This window comes from Tachypleus tridentatus, chromosome 8 (genome assembly GCF_004210375.1).
Source record: "Tachypleus tridentatus isolate NWPU-2018 chromosome 8, ASM421037v1, whole genome shotgun sequence".
In the NCBI taxonomy this organism is placed as follows: domain Eukaryota; kingdom Metazoa; phylum Arthropoda; class Merostomata; order Xiphosura; family Limulidae; genus Tachypleus; species Tachypleus tridentatus.
The window spans coordinates 127,738,675-127,756,802 of NC_134832.1; the positions used below are offsets into that span (position 1 = coordinate 127,738,675).

Consider the following 18,128-nt stretch of genomic DNA (forward strand, 5'->3'; position numbering starts at 1 on the left):
TTAATTCTAAACAAACAGACTTACCACTATCCCACCAGCGTATTTTGTTTAATTTGTTTTGTTTCAGCTTGTTTTAGTTTTAAAATAACAAATTATATAATTAGTCAGAAGTTTGCATTTGCTGTTTTTAACGCAGTCTTTCCTAATGACTGTACTTATTCTAACTTCGTTAAATTGTAACTATTTTCACTAAAGTATATATATATATATATAAATTTAAAATATGTATATGTAATTTCCTGCGTGATTCAAATACTACTTGATTATCTACACAATGCGTGTCCACAGTGAACATGCTATTGCAGGTTCAGAAACGTCATTTCCTGTAGTTTATGTTGTATGCTATAAATCTGTGGTTATCCTCGATAGTTGATCTATCATTTTGTATATTTCTCGAATATTATTAATATAATCTTCCTCTATAAAGATTTTTCAAAACTTTTAACGTTACTACAGTGTTGAATAGCTGGGAGGTATTTCAGACGTAGCGGTAAGTTTAGATCATATGTGTTTAAAGGTTGACTTCTCATACGTTGAGTAATATTTAGTTTCAGACTGTCGTTAACTCTTGTCTCGCGTACATGTATAACGTTTGGGGTGTACATTAATAGTTATCGTGTGGAAAATGTGACGTTTAATTGTAACTTAAACTCCCGGCAGCTACAACAGTTTTAACTATTATCTTAGAGACCTAAATCTGTGCGCCATCGGGTGAAACCAGACATAGAAATATTAATTTACAAAACGAATGACATATCGATGAGCATACATACATAGTATAAAAATCTTATCCAATGCTTATTATACCTGCACCAATTATGAACAAGCGTCAGCTTTAACTGATCGATGTGAACGTAACAAATAACGAGTGCAATTTTAGGTTAACATTCAACAAATAACAACTTAACAATAATAAAAGAACATTAAAAAACAGTAATAAAGCTCGTGCATAAATTTATTATACACGACCACGGTGGCTTGCTGTTAAAAAGTTGTAGAATTTCAGCAAGCCACTAATTCTAATTTTTTATTTCACTTCATTTATATTATAATACTTAGCAAACAATAAATAAAAGAAACTGAAATATAATTGATATTCTACTTTATTGCTACTATTATTTGATTACAAGCACCAGCGACATGAACCATTCATTTTACATTTTCTTGCTTGTTGTTAAATTCAAAGCCACACAATGGGCTGTATGTACTATGCCTAACATGTATATCGAAACGTATTTAGCGCCATAAGCCTTTAGACTTGCCAGTGAAATGGGAGGAGTGCAAACTTAGTGATAAGTTAGATTTAATAATTTATTGGACAAATATAAACTGAATTATACAACCAATTTAATAATTTTGCAACTTATATTGCTGGAAATTTACTTTTCATCAGTTATATTATAAAGTTGTTACTTGCATTCAGAACCTTCTTTGAATATGCTATTTACACAATATCTTTAATATTTCTCATTTTTACATGTATTTAGTTGTACACGAAATATTTTCTGATCAATTATGAGTCTTTAATTCCTGAGTACTTGTGATTCACTTTGGACGCTTGAATTATTTTCACTCAAAGTTTTAGGCTTAGGCGTATCATTTTGAGCTTTTAATTCATGCTTACTAACCGAAATGCCAAAAATTATTACGCCTCGCAGTTAAAAGTTTATGAAAATGGAATTAAATCAATAGGCCCGGCATGGCCAAGCGCGTTAAGGCGTGCGACTCGTAATCTGAGGGTCGCGGCTTCGCGCCCGCGTCGCGCCAAACATGTTCGCCCCCCCCCCTCCCATGGGTAGCGTAATACTGTGACGGTCAATCCCATTATTCGTTGATAAAAGAGTAGCCCAAGAGTAGGCGGTGGGTGGTGATGCCTTCCCTCTAGTCTTACACTAGTAAATTAGGGACGGCTAGGTGCAGTGGGCTAAAAACCTGTTACGGAAACCGCAGTAATTGCGGCCCTATGTTCCTTAAGGAATCGAGTGGCAGATGATGATGATGAATTAAGCCAATTTGAATTTATTTTATAGACTTAACGTCCCCAAACTGTGAAGTATTGTTAAGAATTACTAATATTTTAAAAAAATATTATGTTTCATAATTGTTTTTTAACGAATTGCTTAACGGTTTTTCTTTCATTATCCATAACATGGAGGGTTGGAAGTGTTTCGGTGGAGACTTTTTGTTACAGTTATAACTGTTATTTGTTCCAGATGCTTCATTTGCGGCTGTATTACCCGAATGTTGCTCTTGTTTTGGTTAGTGTGTGTCATTTTTCTTACGCTGAAATAGGTAGAGAGTCTTTTTGTAGCAATTTCTGAAATAATCTTGTTGTCAACTGCAGTAGTATATACAACGAGAGCCACCAGGAATACCATGGGGATTATCATACTCTACAATATTCAAGTGAATTATGGTGGTTGAAAATACCTCTTATACAGCTATCACAACACCGGGATCGAGGCATTTTACCTAAAGGGACCTACCACGATGAATTGAATTTTATCCATGGTGTTGGCATATTTCAAAGTCACACCAAGTCTTCAGATGTGATTTTAAGTTCCTTGAATGTTGGGTCATAACATATTTTCTGCTATACAGCAGCCTTCCTTTGCTGTTGGTGTGCAAACCTGTGTACATTTGACAATGGAAACTTTAATCATTCCACTTATTCTTGAGGACATTGTGGCATCTTTTATTTAGAGAGAATACCATATATTCACAGGAAGAAATGTTTTGTGAGGTTAGTGGACACTGATCTTTAATTTTTTGCAGAGAAACTTAAGGCTTCAAAATATTTGAGCTAGACTTTAAAAAGACTATTTTATTCTTTTATCTAACAGCAGATCCCTTACGTAGTTCCTAATCATTTGTTCTCTGTCCTATAATTCTCAAGTTTGATGCTCTTTTTCTTTAACCAAAAGGATTATAGGGATTTGGTAGCTCCGCAGACCTTGAGTATCAGTTGGGAAGTCTTTCTTAAATGAGAGTATTTAGTCAATAAATTTGAATTTGATAACGAATGGGAATATAGGATAGATAATGATTCCTATAGGTTATGTAACCATTTACGTACGTGGTGTACGTCACTATCTCATCTTTACACTATGCTTCCAGACTATTACCTTTACTGTCAGTACCTCGCTTGGTATTGTGTTTTCAATGTAATCTGTTGTTACTTTTGGTCTTTGTACCCAGACACTATTAAAGAAATTAGGTCTGTCTGTTGAAGCACTTGCAGTAGTTGGGGATATCATAATCCTTCCATAAATTGATTACTGTTCCCTTCTGTGATTTATTCATGAGTCATAGTAAAATATTAGATAATACAGATTGAAACTTCTTACTTGCTTGCCATGTATTCTGTTTTTACTATCGAGAAAATCCTCTAATTTGTGTTATCGGAATCGTATTTTCTGGTAGTATTTCATCACCAAGAATTATATTAAAATTGGTTTCTCTGTTTTATTTTTTCGTTTTTCCTTTTTTTTCCTTCCCTTCTTGCTGAAAATTAATGTGTATAGGCAGTTACACCCCTGAAACATTTGACCTATCCTTCAGATATTGTAACTGATTTCAACTTCAAATAATTAATATATTCCATTAAAATAGTGCCATGTGGACGTCACTGTTGAGAATGATCCATTGTTTCTCAAGGCAGTCCTTAGTAAGGCAACAAAATAAGTTGCACTTCTCATCCTTACAGTTTGATAGAGAACTTCTATCTTGCTCATCAGTTTTCTTTTACTTAAAGTTACAAAACTGATGTTCATTTGTGTTTTCCGTATTGAACAGTTCCCTGTTGTAATATCAAAGCATTTGAAATCAGATGAGTAGCAAAACATGTAGCCTGCTGTTCGAAATTAGAAGCAATATGTAATCATGGTGATACATAATTTCTGTGTTTTCTTCACATGAAAATTAGAAATTTCTTTTCAGCTGTGAAAGATGAAATTCTTTTTTATAATTTTGTGGTTCGATATAAAATTATGATCTTATAGGAAATTAAACCATTACTTAACGATATGTCAGTCTGGTAAGCTCACTTACAGTAAGCTATACAGCTGTGAGACAATTGATTCTTGTAGATCCTAAAACTGATTGCTGTGATGTAATTAAATTTTGAATGTAATCTTGGATTATTTATAACGAACAGAAAGAAAGACAAAGTTTTAATATACATTTTCCGTGTAAGGTTAATTTTGAATTATTTGACCTACAGATTTATTGGTGCTGTTGCTTAGTTCACAGCCATCACTTTCGTTTAGTTAAAAAAAACAACAGATGATTTATAAGGGTTATATAACATTGTTCTCTTTGTACATTATTTTGTTTTGTGTTCCAAGTTGCATATTGAAAATATATAATTGTAATATGTACTGCATATTATCACGATTATTACAGCTAAGGTCAGTCTGGGCCTACAACAAAAAAGGTGGTTACAAGGTTGGTCATTTTGGTCTAGCGTGCATATGAACCTATGAAGAAATAACTCGTCTTCGCTCAACTTTTGACAGCTAGACGAACCATTTTCTTAGTTATAGTAATTGGTAGAATGTTAATAATTAATATATTGTGTTTATTAATGTTAACCAAAATGTTTTTTTTTGTTTTCTTATAGCAAAGTTACATCGGGCTATCTGCTAAGTCCACCGAGGAGAATCGAATTCCTAATTTTAGCGTTGTAAATCCGTAGATTTACCGCTGTACTAGCGGGGGGCTGACCAAATTAAATGCATAATAATGAGTATATTAGTGATAAAATTTTATATAATAGAACAAAAGATGTGGATACAGCAGTTACGGTATTAATCAATATATCGGCAAGAAAAACATCGGGATACACTTTGAGAATTGATGTATCAGCATAGTTGTAACTGAGAAGCTTATATAATTAAAAGTTATCAACGAGTGTTATTATTTCAAATATCTTCGCAAGCAAATTGGGCTATAATTTTGTGATTTAAACATATATATTTACTTGTACCTTAATGTAGTATATCGTGATTTTAGCATCGACATAATGTATGCTTTCTTAACCACCCCTACCACTATCCGAGATTCATCCTCAATCATTAGTTTGTTAAGCAATACGTTCGCTACATTTATACAGTTTAGAATAGCCAAAACGACTGGGGATGTTGTATTCAGTAAGTTATATAACGAACTTGCTACATTTTCAGACTTTTCAATACTGAGGAAACTGGTATTTTATTATAAGTAGATTAAATAAATACTTTATATATTTGATTGTGAACAGTTTAAAAATCAGACGAAAAAGTATGTAGCTATTTTCCCTTATGTGTAAGTTTACATTATAATATAATTCTATAATAATGTAGAATGTGTATATATATATATAATGTATAACTTATCATGACATATGTTCATAAACTTCTACAATAAAATTTTAGTTATTGTTGGTAAATTTGGAAAACATTTAACTCTTCCATGTTTTTATTAATCCCACATTTCTACAGTGAAAACGTATATTGTATTCGTACCATAGATAAATTCAGTAATAATTTTATATTTAATTAATTTGTTCCAAGCACAGTAAATTTATAAAGGTTGTCAAACATAAAAAAATACAGCATTATAAGGAACTTTAACGTCCATACAGATGACCAGTCATGAGCAGAAACTACAACAGCTCCACCTAGAAGGATTCTTTAAATGGCGTATAGAAAAGAAGATAAGGAAGAGTGTGAAAGAAATCCAAAATACTCTTCTGCGTTGGGGGGAAGAAGATCCAAATGTTAAAATACTGTCGGTGTTGCTTTTAGGATTCATCAAAATGAAAGGAACAGCCATGGAAAGTAATGCTGTAGACTGTGAAGAAGCTAAAAGTTTCATTGACCAAGCATTGTTTTTATCAACAAATAATAATAGTTGTTTGTTTCTGGCACATTCTCTCCTAGCTCATTGGCACAGCCGTATGGAAGAACAAAATGGGTTCGAAGTACATTTCACAAAGGCAAAAGGTCTGTTGGAAACAATAGAAAACAAACCCGATCAAAAAGCTTGGCTTTTTGCAGCACACGGATTTGCATTACTTCAGTCAGGACCTACTGAATTTGATATGGTGATCCAATTATTGGATAAAGCCATAGAACGAAACTCCGAAGAGCCCTTGTTCTATTATTTGAAAGGTTTGACTTTAGGAAGGAAACGTCGTTATTTAAATGAAAGATCTGTACCCACCGATAGCGAAATATTGTGCTTAGAAACAGCTAGTAATAAAACTAATAACAAAAACCTGAATTATCTGAGTACTTACTGTTTCTGTTTGGCTGAGAAGTGGTCAATAAAATCCTCAGAAGGAAAAGATAAGATCAAGGGGTTTCTTAGAGATGCAGAAGAGGCATCTAATGCTTATGTTTTGCTGCAGTGTGCCAAATCTTATCGACTTTTAAAAGAATTTCCAAAACAAAAAGAGTTGCTAGAAAAAGCTAATAATATTAGTAGTGGAACTTATTCCGCAGTTCTTCATCAACTCGGGCTTTACTTTTGGAGGAACAATATAAACAGAGACATGGACAAAGCAGAAAAGTACCTCGAAAAATCATTTTCTGTTGATGCAGGTGAGAACATTGTTGCAAATGTTGATTATTTGAAACTGTTGAAAGAAAAACACAAGATCGATTCTAATGGTTATCTTGCAAGATTAGTTAACATCCAAGAATGTCCTTCGCTTACAGATATCAACAGAGCTTACTTGTGTATGTGTAAAGGAGAAGAAAAGATGCTTCAGAAGAATGTAGATGATGCTAGACGTTGCTTTTGGCAGGCGATCACTTTAGATCCAGAACTATGTGATGTTAGAAACGCCAAAACTAAGCTGCTGAAAATTTTAGAAGAAAGGATTAGCAACAATCCAGAAGATGACCATGCGTTGTGTGAGCTGGGTAAACTATATGAGACTTTAAGGCCTCAGGACATAACCAAAGCCATAAATCATTACAAAAAAGTACTTTCTTTAAATGCAGATGACAAAGAAGCCAACTTGGGATTATGTCGTGTAATGTTAGCAAAATACGATAAGAAGTTGTGTTTATCCGAATTTTCTGAGATAAATGAACGATTATCTCGCTTTAAAGATCATTTCGAGTTTCGAAAATTGTCTGGAAAATGTTTATATTTTTGGGGATTGTTGCTGTTTCCAGACAATATAGCAGATGCGAAAAAAATCCTAATAGAGAGTGTCAAATTGGGTTGCATGGACAGCTGCAAACCACTACTTTCCCTTTTAAATAACTTCGATTACACAGAAAGTGCAGTGATTTTGAATTATTCTGTGAACGAAGAAGCGTACTGGTTGGATGACCAGTGGAAAATGACAAACGACGAAATAGAAAAAGACGTTAAGAAGTCTCTCGGAATTGTGGATCATTCATGTAGTACAAACATCTTAAGTGAACTGAGCAAAATAAGAAAACTTAGATTAGAAATGGAAAAAGCAGCAATGAGCCAGACTTATTATCGAGAGCAAGCTTCCGCGATCTTGTCTGAAACAAAAAACCTTCTAGATCGCACAATGAACCAATTTGAAAACATCTTTTATAAAGGAACGCATGAAAAGAGATCAACTTACTTTCCTTATCTGCAACCTTCCGAAGTCACTAATCACCCATCTGGATCAGAGCAGGATCTCTCTACTTGTAGACGTTTAATGGTGGAGAAGAAGTTCAAAAGTTCACTGAAACACTGGGTACGTCATCCCCCGGGAAAAGGAAATGTTGAACCATTTTACAAAGAATTCGGTAATCATTTTGAAATTTTATGTAAGTACCAAGCACCTTACGATGAACGCTTCTACTTTGTACCTAAATGGATGGAGGTTCGTAACGAACAGACTCACGCGAAAATTAATAATCAAAACGAATTCACTTTGGGAAATGGTTCAACTGTAACATTTTTGGACTTAGCGAGAAAAGCACATGAATACACCGAGAATGTGGTGAAAGAATTTAACTCAATATTGCCACCATGAATCGTATTATTTTTTCTGTATCTCTACAACACGTTTGGCATAATGACCTTTAGTGTGTCTTACGCAGTTTTAAGGCCGTGGGTTTATTATGAGAGTGACAGTCGAATCCCACTATTCGGTCAAACTGTGGTAATCTAAGAGTTCTCGGAGTTCTGCATGAAAACTTCACCGAAATTGCCTGATTTAAAAACTCTTGTCAAGGTATGTTTTATGATATTCTACTAATTTTATTATAGGTGGAGAACATTATGCAGGAATTAAATATAATTAATTAAGATTTTTGTTCGTTTATCTCTGTTTGTGTCTATATATAAACAATGCAATTTGTTATTGAATTCTGGTAAATTGATAAATATTTCTACATACCTTTAAGATGTGTGCTATGGATGCAGTAAACAAGGTTAGCTTTACAGCTCTGTCTATTGTAGTTTGTATTTTCAATAAAGTTTAACTCCCTATTAACGAAACAATATAGAATTTAAATGGAAACTAGTTTTGGCATTTCACGTTGATATGTCAAAACTAGTTTCCATTTAAATTTTATATTGTTTTCTTAGTATGGATTTAAAAATTTATTGAAAATTACTTTACATACTATTGTGTATTTACCTGTTTTTGAATATTTTAAACCTTTTAATTTGAATGCTTGCCAGAGGATGCGTAAGTAAATTATCAGAGTAGGCTTACAAGATTTTAGATGACGTCACGAAAATCTAATAAGCTTGTGAAGTATTGAGAAAGAAATGCTACACTGAGTAAAGACAGACAGAGATCGCTTGAAATTAAGACTTTTTTCTGGATGTCACCCTCATCTATCTTCGTCTTCTTCCAAAAAGAGGCATATACATCAGGTAATAGTCATCCATGCGAATACGCCAAGCTTCCATCCCACTGCTCAACAACAGCCTTTAGAAGCGCCAAGCTAAACATCCACATACCAGCTGAATCCAGCACATCACTGTCACGAAGAGTGTCTCTTTAAACACAACCACCACAAAAGAGTTTCACGCCTAAAGATTTAGAGCAACAATGGCCAAAATGATCAAGACCCTTCAGGATGAATCAGTCCCCCAACCCCGTCTTTTAGTCATCTTAGTTCTACAACTGTCAGACATTTGGGCACAACAAGGAATCAGCGCATCAACAGCTCGCCACTAAGATTGGCTAACATCACCTTGTTTCTGAATGCTCTGAAAACTGCTAGGATAACGACTGTGCGAACTATGGCGTTGATGACGTGGCATCTTACCGGGGATGGCAGAGATATTGGTAACTAATGAGAATCGCCAAGACAACGAGTAGTCGAACGTCAAATGTAGCAACGCAAACAACCAGTAAACAAACCCCCCATGACCAGTAACGACATTCTCAACCAACAGCCTGGCATACACGCAACATCCAAGAATCACAACCGCGACCAAAACCCAACACCTCAGCAGGAGTAGAGAGGGCCTCAACAGAAGGTTCATCATAACGTTAGACCACGTCAGAGCGTTCATAGAGGGCATGATCCTCAGACTTACGTGTGGATATCTATGCTTATCCGGAGAGCTAAGTAAGCGGTCTGTGGTGCCACCTACTACTACTTCAACCTTCAAATTCCGACCTCGAAGTCTTCATCGGGTGGAGGAACCACCAGAGAACATCTTACGTAATGAAACCGTAAAATGTTTTTTTTTTTTCATGCAAATACCGAATGTGGTTTAGAGAATAAAAGTTTGAAGTCAAATTATTTACAATAACTGAAACATCGATATAATTATCATCATTGAAATCATTTTAAACCTCAACAGTGTGTTTGTGTGTTTCTTATAGCAAAGCCACATCGGGCTATCTGCTGAGCCCACCGAGGGGAATCGAACCGCTGATTTTAGCGTTACAAATCCGTAGACTTACCGCTGTACTAGCGGGTAAAGCCTCAACACTCAATTTAACCTTCCTAATATTAATATTCTCTGTCACTTAATGAAATCGTATGATACTTTTATAAAAAAACATCAACGGCTGAAAGTTACATTTTGAGAGAACAGAATAAATAGTAATGAATATGTTTTGTTATGTTCACCCACAAAATTCTGCCACTATATGTAATTTTTTCTTTTCTTTTTCTGGCGGAACACACTAGTAATTTTTAATGAATGTACAGTCAAAATGAATACGACATTACACAAAAATCATTTATCCTAATAAGATCGAACGGTTTTATCTGCATTTTTTACTTTATTACATATAGTAGCTCACATCACTAGGTATGCCACTGCTAACTGAGAATTATTAAAGACATTTAAGCAATTTTGATTGCTTTAGTTTGTTTGCTACTTGACAAATGTTTAACACCATATACGATGGACAATTTTAGATTGTAATGAAGTAACAACAAGAAATAAACCACTGAGTTTATGTATCCTCCAACACGCACTGGAATATTAACCTATTTCAATCAGATGTACATATAAACAGTCGAACAATACAGATCGGGAATTCAAATTGCAAATATGAGTAATTCATGCCAAACTGTAACTAGAATATACTGCACTCTCTCATAATAAATAATAGTCTGGTTGCATTTAGACCTAGCTATCGTTTACCAAGCTCTGATCACACACGACTTTCAAGTAAACACTGCAGGAGTTACGAGTCAGTAACATTTAGTACCAAAAGTAACACCTGTAGCTTGAATCTTCCAAAAAGTTTTAGGCTTTACAAAAGCAGCCTTGGGATACAGTAAAAGCTAAAATCAATTCTTACCTATATAGTTTTTGCCTTTACTTAAACTCACATATTGATAGAGATAAATATGCGAATGCAATAACATCCGCTATGTCTGAAGTAACATCAACCATTCCCACGTGCTTCAAACGCCAAAATATCAACTTTTGGAAACTAACTCCAAAATTACATAAAGAAGTCCTAGACAGAAGGCGACACAGTAGGTCGTTCATGTAGTCTCGCGACACGAGGCTTAAACCGCTCAATAAGAAAACCACCAATGAGAAACGAAAGCAGATCAGAACTCGGCAAGAATCAAACTGGTTAGAATTCAGTAAATCATTCGACACGTGTTCTCCAGACGGCTGGTATGGGTATTAAAACTTTAAGTAAAGTACAAAACAACTTTCCAACTTTCTTAGGTCGTCTTCTGGTTAACAAAATTAATTAAGTTTTAATACCCATACCAGCCGTCTTGAGAATACATTTATACTTCATAAGGGTTTCTCGTCATCACAAATTCATTAGACAGTACACAGTAGGACCATTCACTTTTCTGGCAAAACTTTGACCAAGGACAACCTAGGATGCAAACAACACGATCAAATATATGAACGAGGTCGCGATTAACTTATTAATTTTCGTTACATCATCAGCTTTTGACACTCAGAACCATGGTTGTAAGTTATCTGTCTGCTGTAGTTTCCTACACATTCATATCTGGGTTTAAACGAACCAGCCTTTTTGGTGGTCGTTCAATAATTTACAGAATATATGTTAGCTACAGTTTTAAATAATCCTGTATAAGTGGCCCGGCATGGCCAGGTGGTTAAGGCGCTTGACTCGTATTCCGAGAGTCGCGGGTTTGAATTCCCGTCACACCAAACATGGTCGCTCTTTTAGCCGTGGAGGCGTTACAATGTGACAGTTAATCCCACTATTCTTTGGTAAAAGAGTAACTCAAGAGTTGTAAGGCTAGCTATCTTACACTGTTAAATTAGGGACAACTAGCGCAAATAGCCCTCGTGTAGCTTTGCTCGAAATTCAACAAAACAAACTTAAATTCGATATCAATATATTGAACCAGTTTTGTTAGAGACGGGATTATTATTTTTTTAAATGGATTAATACCAGAACCAATTTTATTTAAACTTAATAACAAAATTCTTCTACAAATGGGCTAATATAGTAGTCTTAGTTCATTATATATAACACAAAAAAAACATTTGAAAATTGGCTAATACTAGAATCACAGTTTTGTAACATACGACATTTTTTGTTCAACAAATAAGTTTAACGTTTGGCAGGTTTTCATAGTCGAATTCCATTACTTGTAACGCTCTATAGTTATTTCTATAAGGCTATTAAATATCTCCACCACACATATTCGTGACTAACATGTCAATATCCTTCAGAACAGTAAACATTAGTGATTTCGCAGGAAAAAAAACAAACTTCGTTATAGATTTTAAAGATTTAATCACAACATTTTGAGCGCTCTACAACTAGTTTCGATTCAGGGTGCTGTACAAAATGTTTGAAAGTGACATTTGTATGCGATAACCCCTCAGAATAGTAAACAATAATTTCTGTAGGGAAAATGTGACTTATTTTAAAGGGGTTTAATGGTTCTATTAAAGTTCCTGAACTAACTATTTGTAGAAGGTCATATAAAGTTCTAGAAGAAGGACAAATTATTTACTTGTAAACAGTATACGTCTTTTTGCTGTTTAGTACAAAAAATGGCTGTTTGTGCTGTACCCATAACGGCTGTCGAAACCAGATTTTAAAATTATAAGTCTTCAGACTCTCTTCTACACCACTAGGGAGCGTAGACACATTTCTTCAAGCTTAAACTTTTGATTTTTTAATATAAACATTGTATTGTTGTTTCGCTAGAGGGAGATTTAACGTAATGTGATAGACGTGGCTGAATGCATATAATCTTGAAAATGCAGGAAAGCATTTGAACAATGTATAAAAGCGAGTTATTCTAGAAGTTTCGTACTTTGTGAGTTTGTTACAGTGGGTGATTCATTATTTGGGTAGGTAGGGTAGTCAGTTCAGTTTTATGTAAATTAAGCCTATTTCGGCAAGAAACAGAAATTCGAGAAAAGTCAGTAAGTGAAAACGTTGTATTAGCATCTACTATAGATTTATGTCTACCAATAAACATTAGTTAACTTGAGAACAATGGAATTTGAATTTTTAATCTCTTAACGTTTTTTTTTTTTTGTTTCTGTGAACTCTCCAATTAGTAATAATAGTATAAATGCCGCCATATTGGCGGATGTTTCTACTAGTAATTACTAATCATGCTATTTGTATTTAATTCTCAAATTGTAAAAAAGTGAACATCTTTTGATTTTTTTTCTAGAAAGTACTGTACGGGAAAATGTTCAGATTGACTCATTAGTCATACGCAAATTATTAAATCAAAATAATTCAATAAACACAGCTCAAAATTTTCATTAATTTACTGATATAAGTTGTAATGTTGTTATATGTTAAAATGATCTTACTGTAAAAAATTGATTTTTAAGAACCCCAGTTTTTGAGTAATACGGTTAAAAATCATATCAGTAAAGATATTTTCAAACCCTCACTACAGTCCTAGTAAAAGCCGTGTTCTTGTCGTATGGGAGAGTACCTTTACATTGTGTTCTGTTACGAAGAAATTCACATTCCATGGAAAATTTTCAAAATGTGAAATGTTTATGGATTTTTGTTTGTAGTGCAATTCAATAGATGGCGTTACTCTTTGATAGATTGTTTATGCAGAGTATTCATGATGAAACTTTGTATAATGGGTGGCAACTGCTTGTTGTGGAGACACAAGTGCAGACGACGACATTCCAAAAATATTATCCTTTTCGTCTTCAGGTTAGTGTGTGTGTAAACGAAACAAAACGAAACCTTGACAGGGGTTTAGTTTAGAGAGAGATAAGTCTGAGGGATTCTCCCCAACAGGGGTGTTCAGGAACGTTATAGTTCCTCTTTGTCCCTGCTTGTGGAAGATTATTTATCTGTACGTGGGAGTGTACCTTTACTTGTATCTTAATTTGGCTTGTTGGAGGCAATGAAGTGAGGTGGGGCAGTATGAAAATGTCGGGTGAGAAAGGAGAGCGAGACAAAGGCAGCAAAAAGGAAGTGGACATGTGCGGAGCCCGCCGGCAGAAAATAAGCAAGCCGCAGACCAACCCCACAATAATCAGTGGAACGTCCCGTGATCAGGGCCTATAAATCCAAGTGCCTCAGAATTTGTTGTGGGGGGGGGGGGAAATGGAGTGCCCCGAGAAAATCCACTTTCACAGGAGAGGCGCCGAATATTCTACCTGTCTTGAGCCAAGAGCTTAAAAAGAAAAGAAAAACAAAACATTTATAAACATAAACGTATATGCACTTTATTTATAGTTATGTGTGTTTCCTTGAGTGGTGGCCCGACATGGCCAAGCGCGTTAAGGCATGCGATTCGTAATCTGAGGGTCGCGTGTTCGCATCCCGGTCGCGCCAAACATGCTCGCAATTTTAACCGTGGGGGCGTTATAATGTGACAATCAATCCCACTATTCGGTAGTAAAAGAGTAGCCCAAGAGTTGGCGGTGGGTGGTGATGACTAGCTGCCTTCCCTCTAGTCTTACACTGTTAAATTAGGGACGGCTAGCACAGATAGCCCTCTAGTAGCTTTGTGCGAAATTCAAAAAACAATCCTTGAGTGATTTGTGATTGTTGAAATATGTTGTATGATGAGATGTATTTTGTAGTAGCGCTGGCTAACTTGTATAGTGACGCAGTTAGTTCATTTCTATGTTCTGCTTTTAAGTAATATTTGTATGTGATTTCAGTTAGCCTAAGGGTGGGTAGATTACTGATTTTGTGTACAAGGTTGACAGGTGTGTTTGATGGTAGTCAGTTTGCTGATCTTGGTATTTTATTTTGCTGTATTTGGATCTTCTGTAGTATGTTGTTAGACTTGTTGTATTGGACTTGACATTCATATTCTATTTTAATGATGGTTTCGGGTGAGCCATTTGAATGCTTGCTAGTTATGGTCAACAAATGTGAAATGCGTTTTTGGATGGATAAATGTGTATTGTTGACATGTTTTTTTCCATGTTAACCTGGTGTCGAATATGATGTGCTTGCTCATGTTAATAGGTTTTTGTGCAGTTTGAAACCACTCTCCACTTGTTGCTCCAGCTCTCGAAAGTATTTAGTGATTTCTGAACGCGAGACATGGTCATTAGCGGGTTTCTGGAAAAAGATGTGTGTAAGGTGTTGGCGGTCTTTTATAGTGTCCTGGCGAATTGTGGAAAGCGTGTTATAATTAGTTGGATTATCACTGTTTCTGATTGAAGGAGAGATATTTCTGTAAATTCAGCTAATGGTAGCCACAGGTTACTCACCTCTAATCCAGAATCTGTTTAGTGAAGTGTTAATATAAAATAAATCAAAGGATTTCTTCTTGTCTTCCAGAATTTGTCTGTGTCTATGATTCTAGTTTTTTCCCAGTTTATTCATGTCACCTATGAAATTCCGTGTTCCTGCAACGAAACATACTTTGGAGAAACTGGAATAAAACTCACAACAAGAATAAATTAATATGAAGATATTACATGACTCATGAAAACACAAAATTCGGCCATTGCAGAGCAGTCCACGTCAACTGGACACAGAATACACTGGGAGAAAACTAGAATCACTGACACAGACAAATTCTGGAAGACAAGAAAAATCAAAGAATCTTTTATATTAACACTATTACACCTTTTTTAAGAAGAGATTCTGGATTATAGGTGAGTAACCTGTGACTACCATTGGTTGAATCTACAGGAAATCTCTCCTCCAATCAAAAACAGATAATCCAACCAATCATAATACGCTCTTCACAATCCACCAGGACACTATGAAAGACCGACAACAACTTGCACACACTGACCTGAAGACGAAAGGCGGAAGATTTTCGAAACGTCGTCATCTACGTTTGTATCTCCACAACAGGCAGTTGCCGTCCATTTTACAAAGATGGCATCACATATATAGTTTTGATTAGGTACGTACTCGCTACGTCTTTCATAGTGATTGATTTGCTTTTTGAATTTCGCGCAAAGCTACAAGAGAGCTATCTGCACTAGCCATCCCTAATTTATCAGTGTAAGACTAGAGGGAAGTCAATTAGTCGTCATCACCCACCGCCAACCTTTGGGCTACCTTTTTACCAACGAATAGTGGGATTGACTACACATTATCTCATTATAACGCCCTCACGGCTGAAAGGGAGAGCATGTATGGTGCAACGGGGATTTGAACTCGCAACCATCAGACTACGAGCCGAACGCCCTAATCACCTGACCATGCCGAGCCTATTATAGTGAGATGAAAAATCATACGGCCTCTACATGAGATATTTTTTATGACAATAGGAGTAGCTGAAGAGAATTGTAATGTTTTTTCCTACTAATATTGCTAATTTTAACGTTCAAGTGGATGCCTGCATTTGAGAGACTTTTAAAGCTACACGAGGGCTATTTGCAATAGCCGTCCCTAATTTACCAGTGTAAGACTAGAGGGAATGCAACTAGTCATCACCACCCACTGCCAACTTTTGAGCTCCTTTTTTACCAACGAATAGTGGGATTGATCGTACCATTATAACGTCCCCCGGCTGAAAGGGCGAGCGTGTTTGATGTAACAGGGATTCTAACCCGCGACCTTCGGATTACGAGTCGAGCGCCTTAACTACCTGGCCATACCGGGTCAGAGACCAGTTAAAATGATAAAGTAGTTTAACAAATCCGTTAAAGCATTACACGTTTTCATTGCGAAATTTTAAGATTCGTAGGGACAACCGCATTAATCTAATTTGAAGCCGCTGAAATCGAATATTTCCTTCAAATGAAACTATTTTTGTGTTTTTACTAGTCTACAGCATGCGAATTAACCCTAGAACGACCGACAGTAGAGTTCCTAATAATAATAATAACAACAACAACAATATAGTGGTTAATCTCATGAACAGTTAAAAAAAATTAAACATTTGGAAGAACCGTTCACAGTTGTGAATAAAGTTCAACTAAATAAATTAGGAACGAAACGTTTCATGTTCATGTCGTAAGAACAAAATATTAGAAGACAAAGTGAAACTCAAATAAGATAACAAGGATTCATGAATCGTACTTAAAGCAATAACACAACGAAATCCTTGAAATTTATGCATGTGGGGTTGTTTTTTTTAAGGGTTAAATTTGTATTCTGCCGTTATCCCTAAGTAGGACATGTCTACCTATTCAAAGTTCGCGATTTTATTTCAATTTTTCAGTTAGAGGACACTTAAATATACTGATATCCAAGAGTTAAGGAACAAACGGTTTTTCAGACCTCATTGTTTAACAAGATTCTGTAGATTGATAATAGCTGTGTGAAAACTTCATTGTAACCCACAAAAGATAACACCACGTTACGGTTTACATATTGCCTCTGCCTAATTTGCAAACACTCTAATTAGGCACCCTGCATAAAAACCCTCAGTGAGCCCTTCTCTTTTCGTTTTTTGTTTGCTATTAGATAATTCCATAGAGGTTCATGGTAAGACATGTCATGAAGGCGCTGTTTGGATGATATTCTGAAGTGGAGAGCAATAGGGTGGATAGAAAATGGGCAAAGACAGGATGAGGTTGCAAGAGGGCTGAGTATTTTTACAAGTAGGCTATTCAGCTTTGGAGGCAAGATACGTTTTCTGGAGACTTGCTCAAGGCCGTCTGAGAACCACAACGTCTCAAGACGAATGAGATTTGGCTTTGACTGCAAGACACCTAGAGTTATTACCAATGACTAATTCACACGAGAGCTATTCACAGCTTAAGAAAGACCTATGCCGATCATAGAAAAGCTTAAAGAGGCAGTTCTGTGTGCCAGACACCCAACGGTTTCGGTACTGGTAATATCTTCCCAGATTATTCTGGTGTCAGCAACACATGGAATGGGATCAGGAAAATTGGCACAACGTTCTTTTCGTGAACTGAGTCAAGATTACGTCTGTATCTTGGAGACTGATTCTCGACGTAGACTGATATGGAAGATGCAGGGATATCGATGTCATTCTTCTAACACTGCACAACGAGACCATTATAGACCAATAAAGGTACACGAAGGTTATCTCTGTTCGCCGTCCTTAATTTAGCAATGAAAGACTAGAGGAAAAGCAGTTAGTAATCACCACTCACCGCCATCTCTTGAGCTACTCTTTTATAAAAAAAAAAAGAAAAAAAAGTGGATTGTTCGTTACGTTACAATGCCCCACGGCTGAAAGAATGAGTATTTGGTAGGACAGGGATTCAAACCCGCGACCCTCAGATTGCGAGTCGACCCCCCAATTCCCTAACGACTTTATGAACGGTCGTAAAATTATATATTTGTTTATGTGTAT

The 18,128-nt window shown here is 35.7% G+C and overlaps 1 protein-coding gene across 1 annotated transcript; it reads left to right on the forward strand.

Moving 5' to 3' along the window:
* Positions 1 to 329: 329 nt before the first annotated feature.
* LOC143223456 (uncharacterized) lies at positions 330 to 9,783 on the forward strand. Its single transcript, XM_076451461.1, has 2 exons — positions 330 to 490; positions 5,624 to 9,783. The coding sequence occupies exon 2, from the start codon at positions 5,624 to 5,626 to the stop codon at positions 7,991 to 7,993; it is 2,370 nt and encodes a 789-aa protein (XP_076307576.1). The 5' UTR covers positions 330 to 490; the 3' UTR covers positions 7,994 to 9,783.
* The last annotated feature ends 8,345 nt before the right edge of the window (positions 9,784 to 18,128 follow it).